Source organism: Lissotriton helveticus, chromosome 3_1 (genome assembly GCF_964261635.1).
Source record: "Lissotriton helveticus chromosome 3_1, aLisHel1.1, whole genome shotgun sequence".
Classification (NCBI taxonomy): Eukaryota; Metazoa; Chordata; class Amphibia; order Caudata; family Salamandridae; genus Lissotriton; species Lissotriton helveticus.
In genome coordinates, this window is record NC_136061.1 from 1,073,034,228 (window position 1) to 1,073,055,282 (window position 21,055).

The 21,055-nt window shown below is 45.7% G+C and overlaps 1 protein-coding gene across 2 annotated transcripts in view; it reads left to right on the forward strand.

The window, feature by feature from the left end:
* Positions 1–19,537, forward strand: part of LOC144823278 (sodium channel protein type 2 subunit alpha-like) — an 859,818-nt gene extending 840,281 nt beyond the window's left edge. For both annotated transcript variants that reach the window (XM_078681635.1, XM_078681634.1), the window contains exons 26-27: positions 15,217–15,487; positions 16,224–19,537. In XM_078681635.1, the coding sequence (XP_078537761.1) occupies positions 15,217–15,487; positions 16,224–17,422 (1,470 nt within the window). In that variant the 3' untranslated portion in view covers positions 17,423–19,537. The remainder of the gene's footprint in view (positions 1–15,216; positions 15,488–16,223) is intronic.
* Positions 19,538–21,055: the final 1,518 nt, after the last annotated feature.

The window sequence follows — 21,055 nt, forward strand, 5'->3', positions numbered from 1 at the left end:
CGCCATCGAACTTTGGAATCTGCTCGACACAACATCACCAGACGTCACCTTCCTCACGGAAACCTGGATGAACGCTTCCTCAGCGCCCGACATCGCCATAGCCATCCCTGACGGATACAAGATCACCCGGAGGGATCCTTCAACCAGACCGGAGGAGGCATCGCCATCATCCACAGGAACACCATCCGCATCACAAGCAACTCCGATGACACCTTCACTGCCGCCGAACACCTTCACTTCCAGATACACACCGACCCCAAGACCACCCTGAGAGGCACTCTCATCTACAGACCCCCGGGCCCACGCACACAATTCAGTTAAGCCATCGCAGACTTCATCAGCCCGCACGCCCTCACCTCCTCTGACTACATCCTCCTAGGAGACCTCAACTTCCACCTGGAGAACAACAATGACAGCAACACCACCACCCTGTTGGACAACCTCGCCAACCTCGGACTCAAGCAACTGGTGAACACCCCCACCCACTACGCCGGCCACACGCTTGACCACGTCTTCTCCTCCAGAAAACACATCTCCTTCAGCCACTCCATCGGACTTCATTGGACTGATCACAGCTGCGTCCACTTCAGCTTCAGGAGAACCACGACCCACCACCACCCGCAACAGGTTCCCCGCAGGAGCTGGAGCAAGATCACCGCCGACCAGCTCACCACCTCCCTCAGCCAGAACCCTCCCGCCAGCACAACGGACCCCAACGAAGCTGCCCGCAACCTCACACAGTAGCTCACCAAATGCGCCGACGACCTCGCACCACTGAAGATCCCCCCCAGCAGACCCGGCAGCAAGAAAGCCTCGTGGTTCACCAACTAACTCAAAACATCCAAGAAAAACTACCGCACCCTCGAAAAAGCCTGGCGCCACGACCAGACTACCGAAAACATGACTGCCCTCAAGAACGCCACCCGCGCACACCACCAGCTGATCCGCACCACTAAAAGGACCACATTCAAAGAACGACTGGACAATAACACCCACAACAGCAAGGAACTCTTCAGCATCGTCAAAGAGCTCTCCAACCCCAGTGCCGGAAACAACGACGTCACACCCTCGCAAGACCTCTGCGACTCACTTCTTCTTCCACCGCAAGATCGCCGACATACACAACAGCTTCGGCGCACCAACCACGCACCCAACCACCGAACCAACGTCCCCCACCACCACCCTCTGCAACTGGACACCTGTCAGCACCGAAGACACCACCCCCACGATGAACACCATCCACTCCGGATCCCCAACCGACCCCTGCCCCCACCACGTCTTCAACAAGGCCGACTCCATCATCGCACCCCAACTCCGGGACATCATCAACATCTCCTTCACCATCCCCACCTTCCCGGAGAGCTGGAAGCATGCCGAGCTCAGCGCCCTCCTGAAGAAACCGACAGCAGACCCCACCGACCTCAAGAACTTCCGCCCCATCTCGCTCCTCCCTTTTCCTGCCAAAGTCATTGAGAAGACGGTCAATAAACAGCTCGCCGCCTTCCTCGAGATGAACGGATCCCTCGACCCTCACAGTCCAGTTTCCGAGCCAACCACAGCACCGAGACCGCCCTCATCGCAGCCACCGACGATATCAGATCCCTGCTTGACAACGGGGAAACAGCTGCCCTCATCCTCCTGGACCTCTCTGCAGCGTTCGACACAGTCTGCCACCGCACCCTAATACAGCGCCTCAGCAACATCGGAATCCAAGAGAAGGCGCTGGAATGGATCATCTCGTTCCTCGCCGGAAGAACCCAGAGAGTCCGCCTCCCCCCGTTCAGATCCGCGGCCACCGAAGTCATCTGCGGCGTACCTCAAGGATCCTCGCTCAGCCCCACTCTCTTCAACGTCTACATGAGCCCCCTCGCAGACATCGCACGCCAACACAACCTCAACATCATCTCCTACGCCGACGACACCCAGCTGATCCTCTCCCTCACCAACGACCCTGCCACCTCCAGAGCCAGCCTACACGAGGGAATGAAGGACGTCGCCGAATGGATGAAGATCAGGCGCCTGAAACTGAACTCAGACAAGACGGAAGTCCTCATCCTGGGACCATCCCCCTCCACCTGGGACGACTCCTGGTGGCCCCCTGCCTTAAGCACCACCCCCAAGCCAACGGACCACGCACGAAACCTGGGCTTCATCCTGGACTGCTCCCTCACGATGACCAGACAAGTCAACGCCGTCTCGTCATCCTGTTTCAACACCCTGCACATGCTCCGAAAGAGCTTCGTTGGATCCCCACCGAAACCAGGAAGACGGTCACCCAGGCACTCGTCACCAGTCGACTGGACTACGGGAACACCCTCTATGCAGGACTGCAGAAAAGACTCCAGCGCATGCAGAACGCCTCCGCACGACTCGTCCTGGACATCCCCCGCCACAAACACATCTCCACCCACCTGAGAGACCTGCACTGGCTCCCCGTCAGCAAGAGGATCACGTTCAGACTCCTCACCCACGCACACAAGGCTCTCCACAACCTGGGACCCAAGTACCTCAACAACCGCCTCACCTTCTACACACCCACCCGCCAGCTGCGATCGACCAGCCTCGCTCTCGCCACCGTACCACGCATTCGCAGACCCACCGCCGGAGGAAGATCCTTCTCCTTCCTGGCGGCCAAGACTTGGAACTCCCTCCCGATCCACCTACGGCTGACCCAGGACCATCTCTCCTTCAGGAGGCAACTCAAGACCTGGCTTTTTGAGCAGTAGCGGACCCCTTCCCCCCAGCGCCTTGAGACACTCCGGGTGAGCAGCGCGCTATATAAATTGTTTGATTGATTGATTGATGGGGATAGGGGTAACATAGGGCACAGTAAAGTGCTGGAGGAAAGCATCCAGGGTATCCTAGGCACGGCCTGGCAGTAAAGCAGTAATAAAGGAGAGACAGGGTGGTGGGACAACATCCAGGGCATCACCAAGCATGCCATCTGTCACTTGGAGCCCTATGGATAGGGCGTACTTTCCCTGTTTGAGCTCGGCGCACCTTAAAACAGGTGCACTAGGTGCAAACAGGGAAAGTGCGCCCTATTACATGGAATGTGGTGCCCCGAGAGCAACCATGAACTTGCTCTGCCCTGGGGGCAGCGCATTCAAGTGAAAAATGAAGGACCTTTGAAACAGCTGTTTTGTGTTTCACTGTGCAGGCGGCAACCCGCCAGCACTTTTAAGGGGGATTAAAGATCCCCTTGCAGGGAGGTGCAGTGTGTGACTGCACCCACATGCAAAGGCATGCCTAGGGGGTCCGTAGGACCCCTCATGACCCCTCTAGAGGGCTGCTATCAGGGGCGCTCCCTAACAGCTTATTTGCATCTATAATATGGCGCATGTGCAGAGGCAAAGGCATTCCCTCATTTGCATGGGGCCATGTCCTTATGCAAATGAGGGCATGCTCTCTTGAGAAAGCGCTGATGGTGTATGTAATCAACACTTTCAGTATCACAGAACGGGTTGTACAAGCATGTGCGGCCCCTTCTGTAATACTACAGTGCCCCAGGAGTGCGCAAAGCAGGCGCCAACGCCCATTGCGCACCTAGAGGACTTTGTGTAATATGGCCCCTTGTGTGCCATAGAAGATTAGTGGGGGGCATGGTGGGTGTAGAAGACTGGAGTGAGAGAAGTTTGGGGAGCAGGAAAAGAGTGTGAACACACTCTCAAGCATTAAAGCAAATGAAGCAGTGCTAAATAAGAATTGAAATGGGAAGGAAAAGGAAAAAGTAGAGTCATTACATCAGCATTGGAGGGATCCACTTTATCCAATAAAAAGCAAGCATAAACTAGGTAAGCTCCAGACACAGAATAGGGAAGAAAAACATTCAATAAAGAACAGGGAGCTGAGACAGAGAGGAAAGCCATCCAGTCATGAGCAATGGGCTTATATTATGTTTACTCTAAGCAATACTGTATACACTGACGTCAGCAACAGACACACCTTAAGTTGTTTTAGGAGAGACTGCAAAAAAAGTGTGTCTACATGCTTCTCTGTAAGACGAAGGCATTCATTGCTGCTACCTTTTGAATCATACATACTCTTCATTCTTAGGTTCTTCCTGTAGTACTATGTGGTATTAGGATCCGTTCAAGAAGAATATATTTGAACATTTCAAAATTAGGGAAATAATAATGGAGCAGAATGTGCTATGTTAACACTGTGTAATGTGTGTTTGTTAGAAATGGGAATTCTGGTTGGCTCAGGCATGCGCCTAAGCCAGGCAAAAACCACCACTCTAGTCAGGGCAAGGTAGTTACACACTGCAGATAACCCCTGCTCATACCCTTGGTAGCTTGGCAGAGCAGTCAGGCCAATCCCAGAGGCAATGTGTAAAGCGTTTGCGCAACACACTCACACAGCAGCGACACACTAGGCACACCACAAAAGAAACTCCACAAAAGGTTATATAAAAATAGCCTTTGTATTCTGCATAAAAACACATTAGAACATATCACATATATACACTGTGCCACCAGGCACTTGTCATGTATTTACATGTAGTACATAAATCACTAGGCCAGTCGGGCCACTGTCATAATCATTACATATATCATAGTTAGTGAGAACCACCAGTAACTACTGGTAAGAGTACACTGAGCACACCACCTTTAGGCATAACACATCATCAGCAGTGCACCATAGGAAACACTTGCAGCTGTGCACATATCTTGGAATAGTATTAGTACATCAGGCCCCTCATGGGCGTAAGCAACACAGTAGGTTATGCATACACAACATCATCACTGGGGAACAACACCACATATATCTTTACATCAGGACAAAACTGTAGGGTAGACCCCTGAATCGCCAGCGGCCCTGAACTATGTGGATCACCAGCACATAAGTTGCACTGCCACTAAGCAAGCACCCCAAACACACTTGGGGCTTAGGCCACTGCACTTCTGTGCTTAGACCAGGCCACCGTGTAGGTAGCCAAAGCCTCACTCAGGAAAGCATCCTTAGTCACTAAAATTAAAATGCCTCAGTTCGCGGGGAGACCTCACGTGGCCCCCCGCATCTGCACCTTACACAAGGTGCAGCTGCCATCTGGGATATTCGAATCCCCACCAGAGGTACCCTCCCCAACCCGTGCCTTTACTCTTCGTTGGTCTCTGCCATGAGACTGGCCGCCCTTCGTGGCCCGCCTCTCCCTCTAAGAGGCGGGGGAGGCAGGAAGCTGCAGAATGGAGCCCGCGAGGCTCTGTATCTGTCCTGGAAACAAAGGAGCCCCGAGGCTCCGGCTTGGTCGCTCCGGCCAGCCCCACCCACAACCAGGCCCAGGAAACCCACAGGGCTCTCTACTTCCTCACGGGAGCCCCAACCAGGATCAGGCGTCCACCGCCTGACCTCCTCACTCGGCCACTCGTGGTCACGGGCCCCAACCCTAACCAGGCTCAGCCTTGCCTGGCGACCTCAAATACATAGCAAAGTCGTCGTTGCCTCCGGCTCTGCTCTTTCTCAGGGGCAGTTTCCCAGGAATGTCGAGTATCCACCATGGATGTGAGAAAGTGTTGTACCGAACCGGCAACCAACTGCTCCTCTTCTCCTACACTTAAGGAGACTACAACGCTCACTAGGCACTTAAGGCCCTGCTAACCAGAGCGCTCCACCTGTCTCCAGCAGGGAGATCAAGAGAGGGGACGTGGAGTGCCTTCAAGCACCAAGCAGTCCTCCGAAGCACAAAAGAAAATCAGGAACCACTGCACTGTTCTTCGGTAGCAGGAGCCCACACTTGGGCAACAGATGAGAGAAGCGCAGAATCCAAAGTGCACGCCACACGCCACGTGCTAGGATAATTTACCCAGAGCTGGCCACACAGCCTGAGCGATGACTTGGGGCCCGAGCAGGGAGCAGGCTCAGGCCAGCACACCTGCAAAGTCCAGATGGCGGTAACCTGGCAGCACATCAATCCCCCTGGTCCCAGGCAGCCTCTTCCTGCTCCAATTACAGTTCAGTGAGTTCAGACATGGGGTCACAGACCCAATATTTGCTGTTTGCCACTACCAGGACATGCCACACAGTTAAGGCACATGTCCTACCTTTTACCTACACCGCACCCTTAACACAGGGCTAGCTAGTGCCTACCTTAGGGGTGAACGATATGTAGTAAAAGGGGAGTCACGGATGAGGCAACATTTTTATGTGCCACGTCACAGAAGCAGTAAACTGCGCGCGCAGGCCCTGCAATTGCAGAGGCCTGAGACAGGTGTGAAAGGCCACTTTAGTGGGTGTCGCAAGCAGCGCTGCAAGCCCACCAGTAGCATTTAATTTATTGACCCTGGGTATATGCGATACCACTGTACAAGGGACCGATAAGTAAATTAAATATGTCAAACAGGTGTGACCAATCTTACCAAGTTTACCATAGAGAGCACATGCACTTTAGCACTTAACAGCAGTGATATAGTGCCCAGAGTCCTAAAACCACCAACAACAGGTCAGAAAAAATACCGGAGGAAGGCAAAAAATTCTGGGATGACCCTGCAAAAAGTCCAACAGTGTTTAATTGACACATATTTTGTTAATTGATGCACAATTCCACTGCATGTCCTGTCACTCTCACTCAAATTAAGAAACCCTGCTTTTTGCATTCTTTGGTGACATCATAAACTCTTGGGTGCCAAGTTGAAGTCGCATGATCTGTGCAGCTCCAAGCACAACATTGCCCGGCTTCATTGCATATGATCAAGCGGTGTGGCGAAGACAAAACTATAAGTAGGGAGACACATATTTGGAACTGATAGCTAAGAAAAGATTGAACATCTTTGGGAACTGGGATTTAGAGATGGGTGTTTAGAGTGAAAGAGACCACCTAAGGAATGAAGTGATATTACGGTTTCATACAAAGCATAAACTGAATTTTTTTTTAGAAGGATGAGATGGCCCACCCCTGATTAATTTTAAATCAGGGCATTCACATTTTAAAAGGATGTAGGAGGAGATGAATGTCAGCTCAAAACAGTTAATTGTGAGGTGGAAACGCCAACAACTCAGGAGGAAATCAAAGGGTTGTTCAGCAGCTGATCGGCTGTATAGGTCTTGCCACGGCTTGGTCGATGCCGTTGGCTGTAGTCAAGTTAAATGCAGCCAAGGCATTTGATCATGTTTGCTACACTTATTTGTGAGAAGTGTTGGTAATATCGAGGTTTACTTCTGCTTTATTGCGACACTAGAGGGGCTTTATGAGCAGACACCAGCTAGAATTCACCTTAATGGCTCACTTACCAGGAGTTTTCTTGTCTCTAGGGGCACCCGGCAGGGTTGTCCCCTCTCCCCATTATTGTTCGATATATATCGAGCCACTTGTCCAGCTCTTATGGAGAGATGGCCAGGTTATTCCTTTCAGCTCGTCCTATTTAAATAATAATAGCACGCTGTACACTGATGATTAAATAATTTATACCTCGGATCCTAGGGTGGAAACACTAGTATAGGAATTTGGGGCCTTTTCGGGATACTTAGTAAATAATTTGAAGTCAGAGAATTAAACCTTTATTGCATAGCTTTCCAGTTTAAAAATGTTAGGATGCTCCTGGGTAAACCAGAGGCCACAACTTGGGGAGCTGTCTGGGAGAGATGTTAAGGGAGTACAGCTCTGAAGGATTCTTGTACAAATTTGGGGCAAAGAAATTCTTTAAAAAAAAGTCTGGCTGAAGTTTTTGAAGGCAGCTTTGTCCTTCTGGCTTGGATTTAGGAGGATTTCGGGTTTGGGCTTTTTCTCAGATTTTTCATCAATTTGGGACTCTCAGGGCACCCGTGAGTGTCTTAAAGATACACTGAGCGCTCTTCGACTTAGATTAAGGATTGAGGTTTGGGATTAGTTGCTAACAGCACAGGGTTTATGACCCTGGGAAGTTTTAGTGGCCAAAACTAATAACTCCCTTTCCAGATTCAAATATCGTCAGTTGTCTTCTTGGTTTGTGGCCAACTCACAGGAGATAGGGGTGTGTGGGAATTTGAGTCAGGATTGTAGGATGGATCTCCCAAGGATAAAGAGGTTGCTCTGTGGTATTGGAATAGTAATAATTTGAGTATTCCTGTTGAGAGTCAAATATTTTGAAAATGAATTAGTTTGCAGTGTTGCACTTTTCCCAAATGTTTTTTTTGATTGTTTAATGACAGTGAGTTTTTGTAAAAAGGTTTTACTGTTTTTCAATGAAAGTCCTATTGAATTTACCGTAGACACCATGGTGCTCATAAAGGCTGGAAATGCCTCATACACATCTCATATGATGTATACACAACACAGCAAGCGTTTGTCTTGTATTTGTGTAAAGCCAGTAAAGCAGCTCTAAAAATATTTATATATAAAGACACAGTTTCCCTATTTTGTAATGTTTTAATCATCAATCAGCATTATTCTCTTCTCCCCTTTTTATATCTGTTTTGATATTTTCGTTTTGTTAAAACATTCCAGTGTTTCCATGAAGCTAGACTTACATGCCATCTCTCATTTGGGGGCATATTGGCAAGAACTTCGTTAAAAATTATCGCCGTTTTAGCGGCAGGAAACTGCTGCTAAAACGGCGATAATGGGATTGCTAATATGCGTTATAGAATTCCAGAAGAAGCCCAGGTTAGATGTGCAGGACATCTAACCGGGGCTTCTATTGGAATTCTATAACGCATATTAGCAAGCCCATTATCGCCGTGCCGCTAAAACTGCGATAATTTTAACGAGATTCTTGCTCATATGCCCCTTGGTTTTTAGTATTATGGATGATATAGTTAGCTTAGCAATGCAAATAGCTGAGTAAATTACTTTCACTGTTGTTTCCTAAATTGCATTTGCATGTTAGACATATATAATTTATTTGTACTAAATGTCATTTATTCTAGTTGCAAATAGATAGTGTTACACAAGTAGCAACACCCCGCCTGTAATTCCAAAAGTGTGGCACAGCACATAATAGCATTGCATCACAGTGTGCATTGTACACCTATTTGTGAAGGCCACTAAAATGGTATTAGTGATTTAACATTTAGCCAGTTGAATTCCACATGCTCACAACAAATCCATAGGTGCTAAATGAGTTTAAAAACACACAGAAGGGGGAGGAGCCTAGCACGGGACCAAGATGGCCGCATGATCGTGTAGCTCCGTGAGACCCGCTCCTCCGTTCGTCTATCCTGTTACATATCCTGATACCCGAGGACAGTTTTCGATGGGGGAATAGTATTGCTGCGTCCTGGTGAAATTGCGACTTGAAGGGTGCATTTCTACCCCCTCAATTCATCGTCCAAAGTTTTGGGCCTTCCCGTCGTTGAGGCTGCGGACTCTGGTGTCAGAGGTGGCTGGGACCTAATGCGACAACAGCGGCAGTGTCTACCGGAAGTGGTGCCCCCTCCTGGAACCACTCCTTGGGCGGGCCTTTAGTGGCTGGGCACCTCTTATGTAACTTTCCTCAGCCTGATACGACTGCTCGTGGCTCGGTCCCTGGGGCTACGTGGACGTGTGAAGAGTTGTCGGAGGTGTATCCTAGCACATCGATTGCCTAGTTGCCTGAATCTACGGAGGTCGCCCGTCATGGCAGCTAGTGCGGACTCAGAGAAATCTTCTGTCAGGGGTGGCAGGGTCCAGAGATCTGTCAAGTCCAATAAATTGGACAAGTATACTCTCCCCAAAGGGTCCCCAGGCGACCAGAAACAACTTCCAGTTACCGGGACCACCTCGCTGAGTGCCGGCTCCGAGCCTTCTTTACAGGACATAATGGAGGTTGTCACTAGAATTGAGACATCTATGGTGACTAGAATGGATGCGCTCGACACCAAATTGGACTCGGTTAAGATTGACTTTAACCTTTTGCGCACGGATCACGCTAAGACTAGCGAAAAAGTTAAATCCCTCGACATCCGAACTTCGAGCCTGGTCGATGATACCGCCGAGCTACAGAGAGAAGTCCGGGCATTACAGGCGACGCGGGAGGAAACCAGAAGGCTCCTTGACGATTATGAGGGTCGCAATCGTCGCAACAACGTTCGCATTTTGGGTGTTCCCGAAAATGCGGAGTCGCGCACGCCTGATCTGTTCGTTGAGGACCTGATTCTCAATCACCTGAAACCTAAGGGCCTCAGCAAGTTCTTCATGGTGGAAAGAGCGCATAGAGTGCCAGGCGGACCGCCGAAAGTGGGTGCGTTGCCTAGGCCCATGATTGCGAGAGTTTTGAACTTTCGGGACCGAGACACCATTCTGCAGGCCTCGCGGACACACTGCGAGTTGGGGTTGGGGCGTAGTCCTGATGCAGGGATGCAGGGAGGGGGAGGTCTTCTGAGTTGGGGAGGAGGGTTGTTCTTTAGCCTTTGTTTTCAGTTTCATTTCATATTGCATTGGGTGTTGAATGATGTGCGCGTGCGTGAGGGAGTGGGGTGAATGTCTAGCTCTACTCTGGGATCGGGGATTCGGGTGCTGAGTTGGAACGTAAATGGTTTGGGAGACAAAATCAAGAGGGGCATGGTCAGCCAATTTATCAGGCGTCACTCACCGGATGTGGTACTTCTCCAGGAGACTCACCTTGTAGGCAATCGCTGTATGGCCCTTCATAGAGGGGGCTATAAATTAATTGCACATGCCGGGTTTACGACAGGTTCACGGGGTGTTGGGATCTTGCTGAGGAGGGCCCTTCTGTTTGATGTGCAGGCTACATGGTCGGACCAGAGAGGTAGATATGTGGGAGTGTGTGGGAGGATCGGGGGTAAATTGGTTACTTTCCTGTCTATTTATGTTCCCCCGGCCCTGCAATCTGACACTTTTAAGGATCTTGCTAATATCTTCCTTTCGCTCCCACTTGGCCTTCTGATCTTGGGTGGTGACTTCAATAGTGTGTTGGATGGCAACCTGGACCGTGTCCCACCAAGGATGTTTCCCCGGCCCGTCAGTGGCTTTCTGAGTTTCTGGACTCTCTGGGTCTGGTCGATGTTTGGCGCCTTTTAAATCCTACTCTTAGGAGTTATACTCATCTCTCGGCTGCACACGGTTCTATGTCACAACTTGACTACATTATGTTGCCCGCTGCAATGGTTGACACTGTGCAGGAGGCACGTCACCTGGGTAGGGGTATATCTGATCATTCCCCAGTTTGGGTCCGAGTGGAGATGGGGCAGCCTATGGTAGGTAGAATTGCACCCATTAATGCCTGGCATCTTCGGGACCCTGTTATTAAGAAGGAATTGTGTGGTGCTTCCAAGCGTTATTTCCAGCACAATCGGGGAACAGTGGAATCGGCCCAAACTTTGTAGGAGGCTTATAATGTGGTCTTGCGTGGTGAGGCGTTGTCTCTCATTGCTGGTAAGAAAAAAGGGCGTTTGGCGGACATCACTGCTGCTGAAACGGAGATCATCCGCTTGGAAAAGCGAGCCGCAGCTAGCGCAACTGTTGAGAACCGGCATCAGCTGTGTCTCAAACAAGATGAGTATCATGGGTTGTCTAGAGAGTCGGCTGTAACGCAGCATAATGAGGTCCAGAGTAGAGTCTACGAACATGGCGATAGGGCCGGTAAGCTTATAGCTTGGCTGGAGCGGGGAGATCGCGCGTCTTGGTTGGTCCCTGAGCTTGAAGGTGATGGTCCTGAGACTTTGACAGACCCTCAGTTGATTGCTGACTCCTTTGGTTCCTATTACAAGAATGTCTAGTCTTCGTCGGATGTACACGATGATCTTGAGCACGCTGAGATGATTCTGGATATAATTATGCCTAAATTGTCTGATGATGACCGTAAATATATGGATTCCGCGATTACTGATGACGAAATTGGGGGAGCCATTGGGTGCATTAATTCAGGGAAAGCTACGGGTCCCAATGGTATTCCCATTGAACTCTATAAATTGAATGCTCAGAAAATAGCACCGCATTTGAGAGCCATGTTTTTTAAAAGTAGGGAAGTCGGCATCCTCCCTTATGATCAGCGTATCGCCAATATTGTTGTGATTCATAAGCTGGGTAAGCCCCGTGCCTCCCCCTCTTCCTATCGGCCTATCTCCCTGCTCAATGCAGAGCCTAAGATATTGGCCAAATTGCTGGTGATCAGGTTGGTCAAGGTGATCTCTACTTTGGTGCACCCGGATAAGTCGGGCTTTATGCCACGCCGTAACACCGCACTCAATCTTCGACGTTTGCATGGTGTTTTAGGTAGAGCCCGCGTCCTGTCGCAACCTGCCGTATTGGTGTCTCTCGATGCCACCATGGCCTTTGACCGAATTGAATGGTCATATCTATTTGCTGTGTTGGAGAAATTGGGCTTCGGGCCCGAATTTATTGGATGGATACGTTTACTCTATGCTGCTCCTTTGGCCCGCGTGATAGTGAACAATTGTCAATCCTGTGATTTTGAATTAGAGAGGGGGACGCGACAGGGATGTGCACTTTCACCCCTTCTGTTTGCGTTGGCGCTAGAGCCACTGGCGGCTTGGATCAGATGGGAAAGGATGGTACATGGCTTGCGGTGGTCCCCTGAGTGAGAGGATAAGATTTCTCTCTATGCTGATGATGTGCTTCTCTATCTCTCCACGCCTAGGTCCTTGTTGGATGTCTTTCTCGATATTCTCAGAGTGTTCTGTGAGTTCTCGGGCTTTGCTATTAATTGGTCTAAGTCAGTGATGTTGGTATTGTCCGGTGGTCCCGCAGAACTGCCCTCTTCAGTTGACTACCAAAGGCTTTGTGTATCTGGGTATCTATATTGCTTTGGACGCCAAGACGAGATATGCTGAGAATTTGCTACCACCGCTGGTTAGATTGCGCGCTGATGTTGAGCGTTGGAGGGCGTTGCCCTTGTCACTTTTGGGCAGATCGGTTCTTTTCAAAATGTTAGCCCCTCTGCGCTTTCTGTACGTTCTCCAAAATGCCATGGACCCGGTGCCTACCAAGTACTTTAAGGAAGTTGAGGCGCTTCAGAGACTCCTCCTATGAGGAGGTAGACCCCGTATTGCCTACGCTAAGCTCACTCTGGCCTGGTATGACGGCGGTATTGGTCTTCCCGATGTGAGAAAATATTATTGGGCCTCCCAGTTAGCAGCTATTAATCAGATAGTTTATGGCCTGCCCGGAGACCCCGGGTACGCTATGGATCGTAGCCAGTCCCCTGGGGGAGACCTTCTTCGGGCTCTGTATAATCGGCCGGGGCGATTTTCTCTTACGGGTCCCACCTCGCACGCAATAAGAGTTTGGCATGCGGTTAATAGGAACCTGGGCTGGGAAGGGAGACTGACCCTCGCGAGTCGCGACCCCTCTCTTTAGCTCAGCCAAACTGGGTAACTTGTGGACCACCAAAGGTTTCGACAAGTGGGAGTTGATTGGACTTAGTCAAATAAAAGATGTCTGGGGGAAGGGGGAGGTACTGACTTTTGAGGCACTTCAGGGGAGTCACCACCTTCACGCCAAGGAATGCTTCCGCTATTTACAAGTCAAGCATGCCCTTTTGTCCCATATTTCGTTGGGAGACTCCCTCCCCGATGCCTCTCCCCTTGAAGATCGTGTGTTGGATGGGCATCTACCTGTAAAAACCATTTCCCTGATTTATCGTAAGCTGATTAATCACATGGATGACCCACTGAGGTCTCTCAGGGAGGCTTGGATTGCGGATGGGTTAGAGATGGATGATGAAGACTGGGTTGAGGCGGTCTCCTCCCCCAAGGTAGTGGCGGTGCAGCTGAGATTGAGCTTTGTACAGTTGAAGATTTTGCATAGGTCTTATGTGACTGGTCCTGGGCTGGTGAAGATGGGATGGGGTACGAATGGTGAATGCAAGAAGGGCTGTGGAGAGATTGCTACATTCCTTCACATTTTGTGGCATTGCGATAGCATCCAGGCCTATTGGCGCGACATACATGAGACTCTGCGGATTGTTCTGGGTTGTGAGGTGCGCTTGGAAGCGCGTAGGTGTCTCTTAAACGTTTGGGAGCCCACAGACCTTAATCAATATCTAAAGCAATGGGTTACACTGGCCTGTATGGTTGCCAAGCGCAACATAGCGCAATTATGGGGTGCCGCTCAGTTGCCACGACGTGCCAAATGGGCCCAGGATCTCGACTGGTGTATGTTCAGGGAGCGTGCGGTGTATGTAGCGAGGGGCTGCCCCGAGAAATGGACGAAGATATGGGGGCCGTGGAATGTATATTGGGGAGATATTTGCGTTCCCCCAGCCAGGCGAACTGACTCGGATGCTCTGGATTCCCCTTGATTCCAAGTTTTTACTATACTGTTTTCTATCCTGTTTGCGAGACGTCCTCTGCTCCTAGCACTTTGTATTAATGTCGACTTATTCCCAATGCAATTGTTGTGTTTGTATTTTGTTGATTTCTGAATAATAAAAAGAAATATTAAAAAAAAACACACAGAAACATTATTAATATTTGCAATGAAAGCAGACTGCAATAGAAATGGTCTAAAAGTATCAAGCTAATATCAACAAAACCTAAAAATAAATCATAAAGTCACCCTTCCGGACATTTTAAATTCTTATAAGACCAAGACTATAGGCAAAATGTGCAAAAGGTGCAAAAGTGAAAAAAATATGTTTTTAGACAGGACATTTCACATTTAGAAAAAATCTCCCTAAATCTATATTTCTTCTTTGCAACAATTCTTGAAGGTTCTAAAAAGTAAAGCAAAACAATATGTTTAATGTTAATATTCTTTTGAAAGTAAATGCAATTTCTTGCAACATGGAATTAATGCAAATACTAGCTGAAAACATGCTAAAATGTAAATGAATGATCCAGAGGAACACTACAGGCCCACCATGCTTAAGTTCACCTGTGAGGCTTTGCTCTGGTAAATTGTTAGACATGATTACAATAAGGGTACAACGAATGCTTATTGCATTGGAATGTTTCCTCTTTTTTAACTAACGTTCTTTTGGACTAAAGCTAGAAATGAGACCACATATATTTTTTGACTTAAGAACTTTGGGCCTGATCACAATCTTGGCGGGTGGGTTACTCCATCATAACAGTGGCGGATATCCTGTCTACCAAAATATAAATCCCATAAGATATAGTTGGATTTATATTTCCCTCACTAATGTGACAGAGTAACCAATCCTACAATATCGTAATCAGGCTCTTCGTCTACTTGCAATACATTTGACCTTGCATACAGTTTTGTTTTGAAAATAAAAGACCAATAGATACTCAAAACCTATTTTAAAACAAGAAAAATAAATTGTCTGTAAAATTTGCATGTAGAAAAATAAATAACATTTTTGTTGTATTTTTCAGAATAAATTCCAAGGTGCTGTCTTTGATTTTGCGACACAGCAAGCATTTGACATCACCATCATGGTTCTTATTTGCCTTAACATGGTAACGATGATGATAGAAACGGATGACCAGAGTAAAGATATGGAGAACAATTTATACAATATTAACATGGTCTTCATTATCCTTTTCACTGGAGAATGCGTGCTCAAGTTGATCTCACTACGCCATTATTACTTCACCATTGGTTGGAATGTTTTTGATTTTGTGGTTGTGATTCTTTCCATCGTAGGTATGTACAAGATTCTCAAAGGGAAAAATCAACAGTTCAAAAATATTCAAATGGATATCCATTGCATTTTTCAAATCTTATATGGCAAACATATTTAACTTTAAATCAGTAATCCATTGTAAATATTTAATTACAATGTGTTAACGTCCATGTTCAACAATATTCCATTGCCTTAGACACTCTTTTTTTCAGAGTACTGTCACACTGTCAAAAGTACAATGGATATATTTGTAATAGTTAGTTTTATGCTTTATTTCACATTTCCAAGTGCCCTCTGAATGCATGTTGCTGTGGAATGCTCTGAAATACCAAATATGTGTAATTGTTCACAAATAGTAAATTGTTGCTGTGAACTATATCATGTCTCCTTAAAAAGGAATGTGATTAATGCCCTGAATCTATTAAAAGATTATTTTATTTTCTAAACATTTCTATAGGTGAAAACATCAGAGTAATTATAAAAGTGTGGCAAGTACTTCTTTAAAATGAGTTATCATGTCATGCATATAGATAGATATTTCAAGCAGGCAGCGCCATTTCTATCTTGAAAGATATCTTCTTCTGCTTTTTACTTCTATGATTGATACACAATTGCTAGATATTTGAATAATGCAGCGTTTTGTTATTATTGTGAGATTAAAAGCTCACAGATGCAAACGTACTGCAAACACATTGAATACTTTAAACCAATGCAACCTTTTTCACAGTCTTTCTTTCTTTCTTTCTTTCTTTCTAGGTATGTTTCTATCTGAAATTATTGAAAAATACTTTGTTTCACCAACCTTGTTCAGAGTGATACGACTTGCCAGGATTGGTCGAATTTTGCGACTCATTAAAGGTGCCAAGGGAATACGCACACTTCTCTTTGCTTTGATGATGTCACTTCCTGCATTGTTTAACATTGGCCTCTTGCTTTTCCTGGTGATGTTCATCTATGCGATATTTGGAATGTCCAACTTTGCCTATGTAAAGAGAGAATCAGGAATCGATGACATGTATAACTTTGAAACTTTTGGCAATAGTATGATCTGCCTGTTTATGATCACCACATCTGCTGGCTGGGATGGCTTGTTGAACCCAATTCTCAACAGTGGGCCACCAGATTGTGACCCAACAGTGCCTCACCCCGGAAGTAGCACTGTAAAAGGAGACTGTGGAAATCCTTCAGTTGGGATTTTCTTCTTTGTCAGTTACATAATCATATCATTTTTAGTTGTTGTTAACATGTACATTGCTGTTATATTGGAGAACTTCAGTGTTGCTACCGAAGAAAGTGCTGAACCCTTGGGTGAGGATGATTTTGAGATGTTCTATGAAGTCTGGGAAAAGTTTGATCCAAGCGCAAGCCAGTTCATAGAATTTAGTAATTTGACAAATTTTGCAGATGCATTGGATCCTCCTCTCCGCATAGCAAAGCCAAACAAAGTGCAGCTCATAGCAATGGACTTACCCATGGTAAGTGGTGACAGAATTCATTGCCTTGACATCCTATTTGCTTTTACAAAGCGTGTTTTGGGTGAAGGCGATGAAATGGATGCTTTACGTCAGCCAATGGAAGAACGATTTATGGCATCCAATCCTTCAAAAGTATCCTATGAACCAATTACATCAACTCTACGACGGAAACAAGAGGAGCTATCTGCTATTGTTATTCAGCGCTGTTACCGACGCTACCTTTTGAGGAAAACAGTCAAGCGAGCTTCATTTATGCACAGCAAGGATAAAAGCAAAGGTGGGGACAGCTCAATTACAAAAAAGGATCTTCTTAGTGACAGGCTAAATGGAAACTCTACAACAGAGAAAATGGACATGACTCCTTCCACTGCCTCTCCTCCTTCCTATGACAGTGTAACAAAGCCAGACAAAGAGAAGCATGAAAAAGACAAATCAGAAAGAGAAGACAAAGGCAAAGATGTTAGACATAACAGAAAATAGCATGTAAACAAAAAATCAGTTTGTGTGACAAATTGTTTACAGCCTGTGTGAGTGACATATGTGTGTCAACAGGACTCCTTTAGGAGAGCTATGCCAAACTGACAGTTATTATAAATATGTACTTATAGTCAGTGCCTATAATAAGACAGTGACCTCTCGTCGGGGAATTACTCAAAGAAAAAAAGGGTGATACACTTGCCTGGAGAGTACTGTTTGCCCTTCCAGCTGACACTGCTGAAAAGGAGAGTCGGAATGACTACTCAAACTGTGGGGACCAGTTAAAGGGATACAAAACTATACTTTTTTGTGTGTTGAAACACTTTAGTACAATATCTGTATCAAATGTATCCACTGTTTGCATTTCAACTGCCATATTTGCCATACGTTTACAAAATCTATGTTGATCGGATCCATCATTTTTTTAATTCATAGGTTGTTTATTATATGTGACTATTTTTGTAAATGGGTTTTATGTTCGGGAAGGGGCGGGGTTGCCTACTACATAAAAGGTAAGAGGACCAGGTGTTCTGTGATATCTTTCTCTAAAAGACTTATAGAAAAGCTGATTTGCATGAAAGCATGCTGGACTCATAGGTCATGCATGAAAAACCACAAAATCACAAAAAACAACAGGTTTGTAACTTCGTCAGTGTTTCAGGGGTGACACGAAATTGTTGAGGTGCTTAACTTGTAATGTTGTCGCATCCACATGATTCTCAATGTGCCTGCAATGCCCACACAGACCGTGTGCAGGAAACAGACAGATTTTTTAAGCCAATTAGGAAAACCCCCAACGAGCGAAAAACTTCATTCCAGGTTCTTGAAGCAAACATTAGGAACTTTCTCAAGTGCTCTTCTGTAGAAAAGAAAATACTTCATTAACCTTCCTTTTAATCAATTGACCAAAACAAACCCCTCCAAAAACGTTCTACATCATCCTGCAGTATTGTTTAGCCATCAATAGCTGTCAGCAAAGCTAATATTTGACTGCCACGCTCAGAAAATCTAATTCACATTGTGTAAATAGTTGTTTTACTCTGTGGTGGATGTTTGATAAAAAGATAATGGCCTGAGCACAGTACATGTTGCATCAAATATGTACCACAATATGTGTAGTTTGCAAGCTTTCAACAATACTATATATTCTGTAACAATATAAATAGTTTGGACGCTGTCACAAATGCATGTTTATATTGCCTGTGCTGCTGTGTTCTGTTTCTTCCACTGTTGAGAAATCTTTGATATGGGAAGCCATACGTCAGTGGTAAAGTAAGACAAATTGGTCAACACAATCTAAGTTCTTCATGTCATTAAGCAATAGATTGCTGCTACTTTACTTTCAAGTTTTATTTTTATTTGATATGTTGCATCATTTGGCAGTACTGCCAGGCTTCAATGGACATTTTTGACACTGCTCGAAAAGATATGGTTAGATTTTTCTAAGAAAATATAAATACTGTAAATATTCATTTTATTTTACTTTTCTGCATTTTGTACATAAGATAGGAAATTAAAATTAACTTCAGGCTGATGTCACTTTCACTTTTGTTACTTTACATTGACGAACTTCACAGAGTATGAGAAGATAAAGGGTTACAGAGCACAGTGAATTGAGGGTTTTAGACTTTACAAAATAGTTGGACAGATTTGTTGCTAAAAGATGTATGCAAAATGGTGGCCACAAGACACTTATTTTGGAATATTCTTTATTACCGAGGAAAGGCAAAGTTTTATTTTATTTCATTTTTTAGCTATGCCTGCATCAGACATTTCAAATATTTTTTTTATTTATAAAATCAGTAATCTGTCAGGGTTTGTTTGCCTGAGTTATTTCTACTCTTGATGATTCATGCTGCACCGGAACTGTTCGAAGGGAATGTGGGGTCTACAAAGTTTTCCAGGAGAACAGGCGTGAATTCACATAAACAACCATGTTGGGTCATGTTCTGTTTCTTACACAATGAACATTAAACTTAGACTCCTTTTATGACAACTATTGACTTGTAGTGTGTTAGTGAATTGCATGCAGGAAAATGCTACTATTACCCGAAATAACAGTAAATAACATTACAAACAAACCAAAAGAATAAAGAATACATTTTTTTATTGAATTAATTTGATCTCATCAGTGTGTTTTTCTATGGGTTTTCATGAATAGGTTGCATAAAAACGTAGGGAATAGATAAGATATGTCATACAAAACTTTTACTGTAACGTTGGAAATTCTCACGACTTGGCAGGAACAATACAAATGACTTTATATTTACAAGCCTTGTAGAAAGAAAGAAATCACAAACTTACTTTTCTCAATGGTCATAGTGAGGTAAAAAAAAACTGAGGTTATACTTTTGGATGCAGACACTGTCTCTAAAAAACACTTTTTCTTTCCTAAATCATGATATTGAGAAAGAGAAACAGTAATGTAAATACTTGGGAAACTTGGAAAACAAGTACAATTAGTTAAAAAATAGTGAAAGGCTGTAGTTTAAGTACTTTGTTCTATATTACTGCACTATTGAAAGAAATATGGGGCATATTAGGAAGAATCTCGTTAAAATTATTGCCGTTTTAGCGGCAGGAAACTGCCGCTAAAGCGGCGATAATGGGCTTGCTAATATGCGTTATAGAGTTCCAATAGAAGCCCAGGTTAGATGTCCTGCACATCTGAACTGGGCTTCTATTGGAATTCTATAACGCATATTAGCAAGCCCATTATCGCCATTTTAGCGGCAGTTTCCTTCCGCTAATACTGCGATCATTTTAACGAGGTTCTTGCTAATATACCCCTATGTTTGTTAACGGGTAATAAATCAGATAACAAGTCAAAGTGAGTAAGGTTTCTTCATACCTTTCAGCAACATTACTATAATTCATATCAGAAGACCAGCAGGAAGTGTCCTGCAATGTTCTGGAAGGTGGATTACTGTGAGTGCTTTAGACACAGAAGTATGTATAATGTGAATATAGGGGCTTATTTACAAGCCCATTGCGCCACTGGTGCGTCACTTTTATTGATGCACCGGCAGCGCAATGAGCTTCCCCATATTTAGAAAGGCCATTTAAAGTCACCCTGCAAGACTTTTCATGGCCTTGTAAATATTTTTTCCTTTCACGCATTACTCTTCATGAAAGGGGCGTTCCATGGGTGTTGCTGTGGGTGTTACCTCGCAACATCCATACAAAGTGACACATTCCCAGATTTACAACATTTTGTAAATCAGGGAATGCGTTAGAATCCTACTCCAACCAAGGGGAGGCGTAAGGAGGTGCAACGAGTGGAAATACTTTAATTTCTACTAATGTTTTCCTCTTCTATGGTGCATTCTGCAGCACTCATAGAAAGAGGAAAATGCCTTTAATAATTGTTTTTGTGCAGGAAGGTGTATCTTTCTCCACAAAAACAATCTTCTCCTCAGAACAGGCCCCCTTGCAAAATGATACATGGGTATCTGTGCTGGTCCACGGCTGCTGTTTGTGCACGGGCGCAGGGGAGAAGGACAGGAATGCACCGTATCTTGTCGCGTTTCTGCCCTTTTATTTTGACGCACAGCAGGAAGGCTTGCTGCGCTGATGTGCGTCAAAATATTGTAAATGAGGCCCATAATTTCTTAAGGTAAATGTTCTCAAACGCGA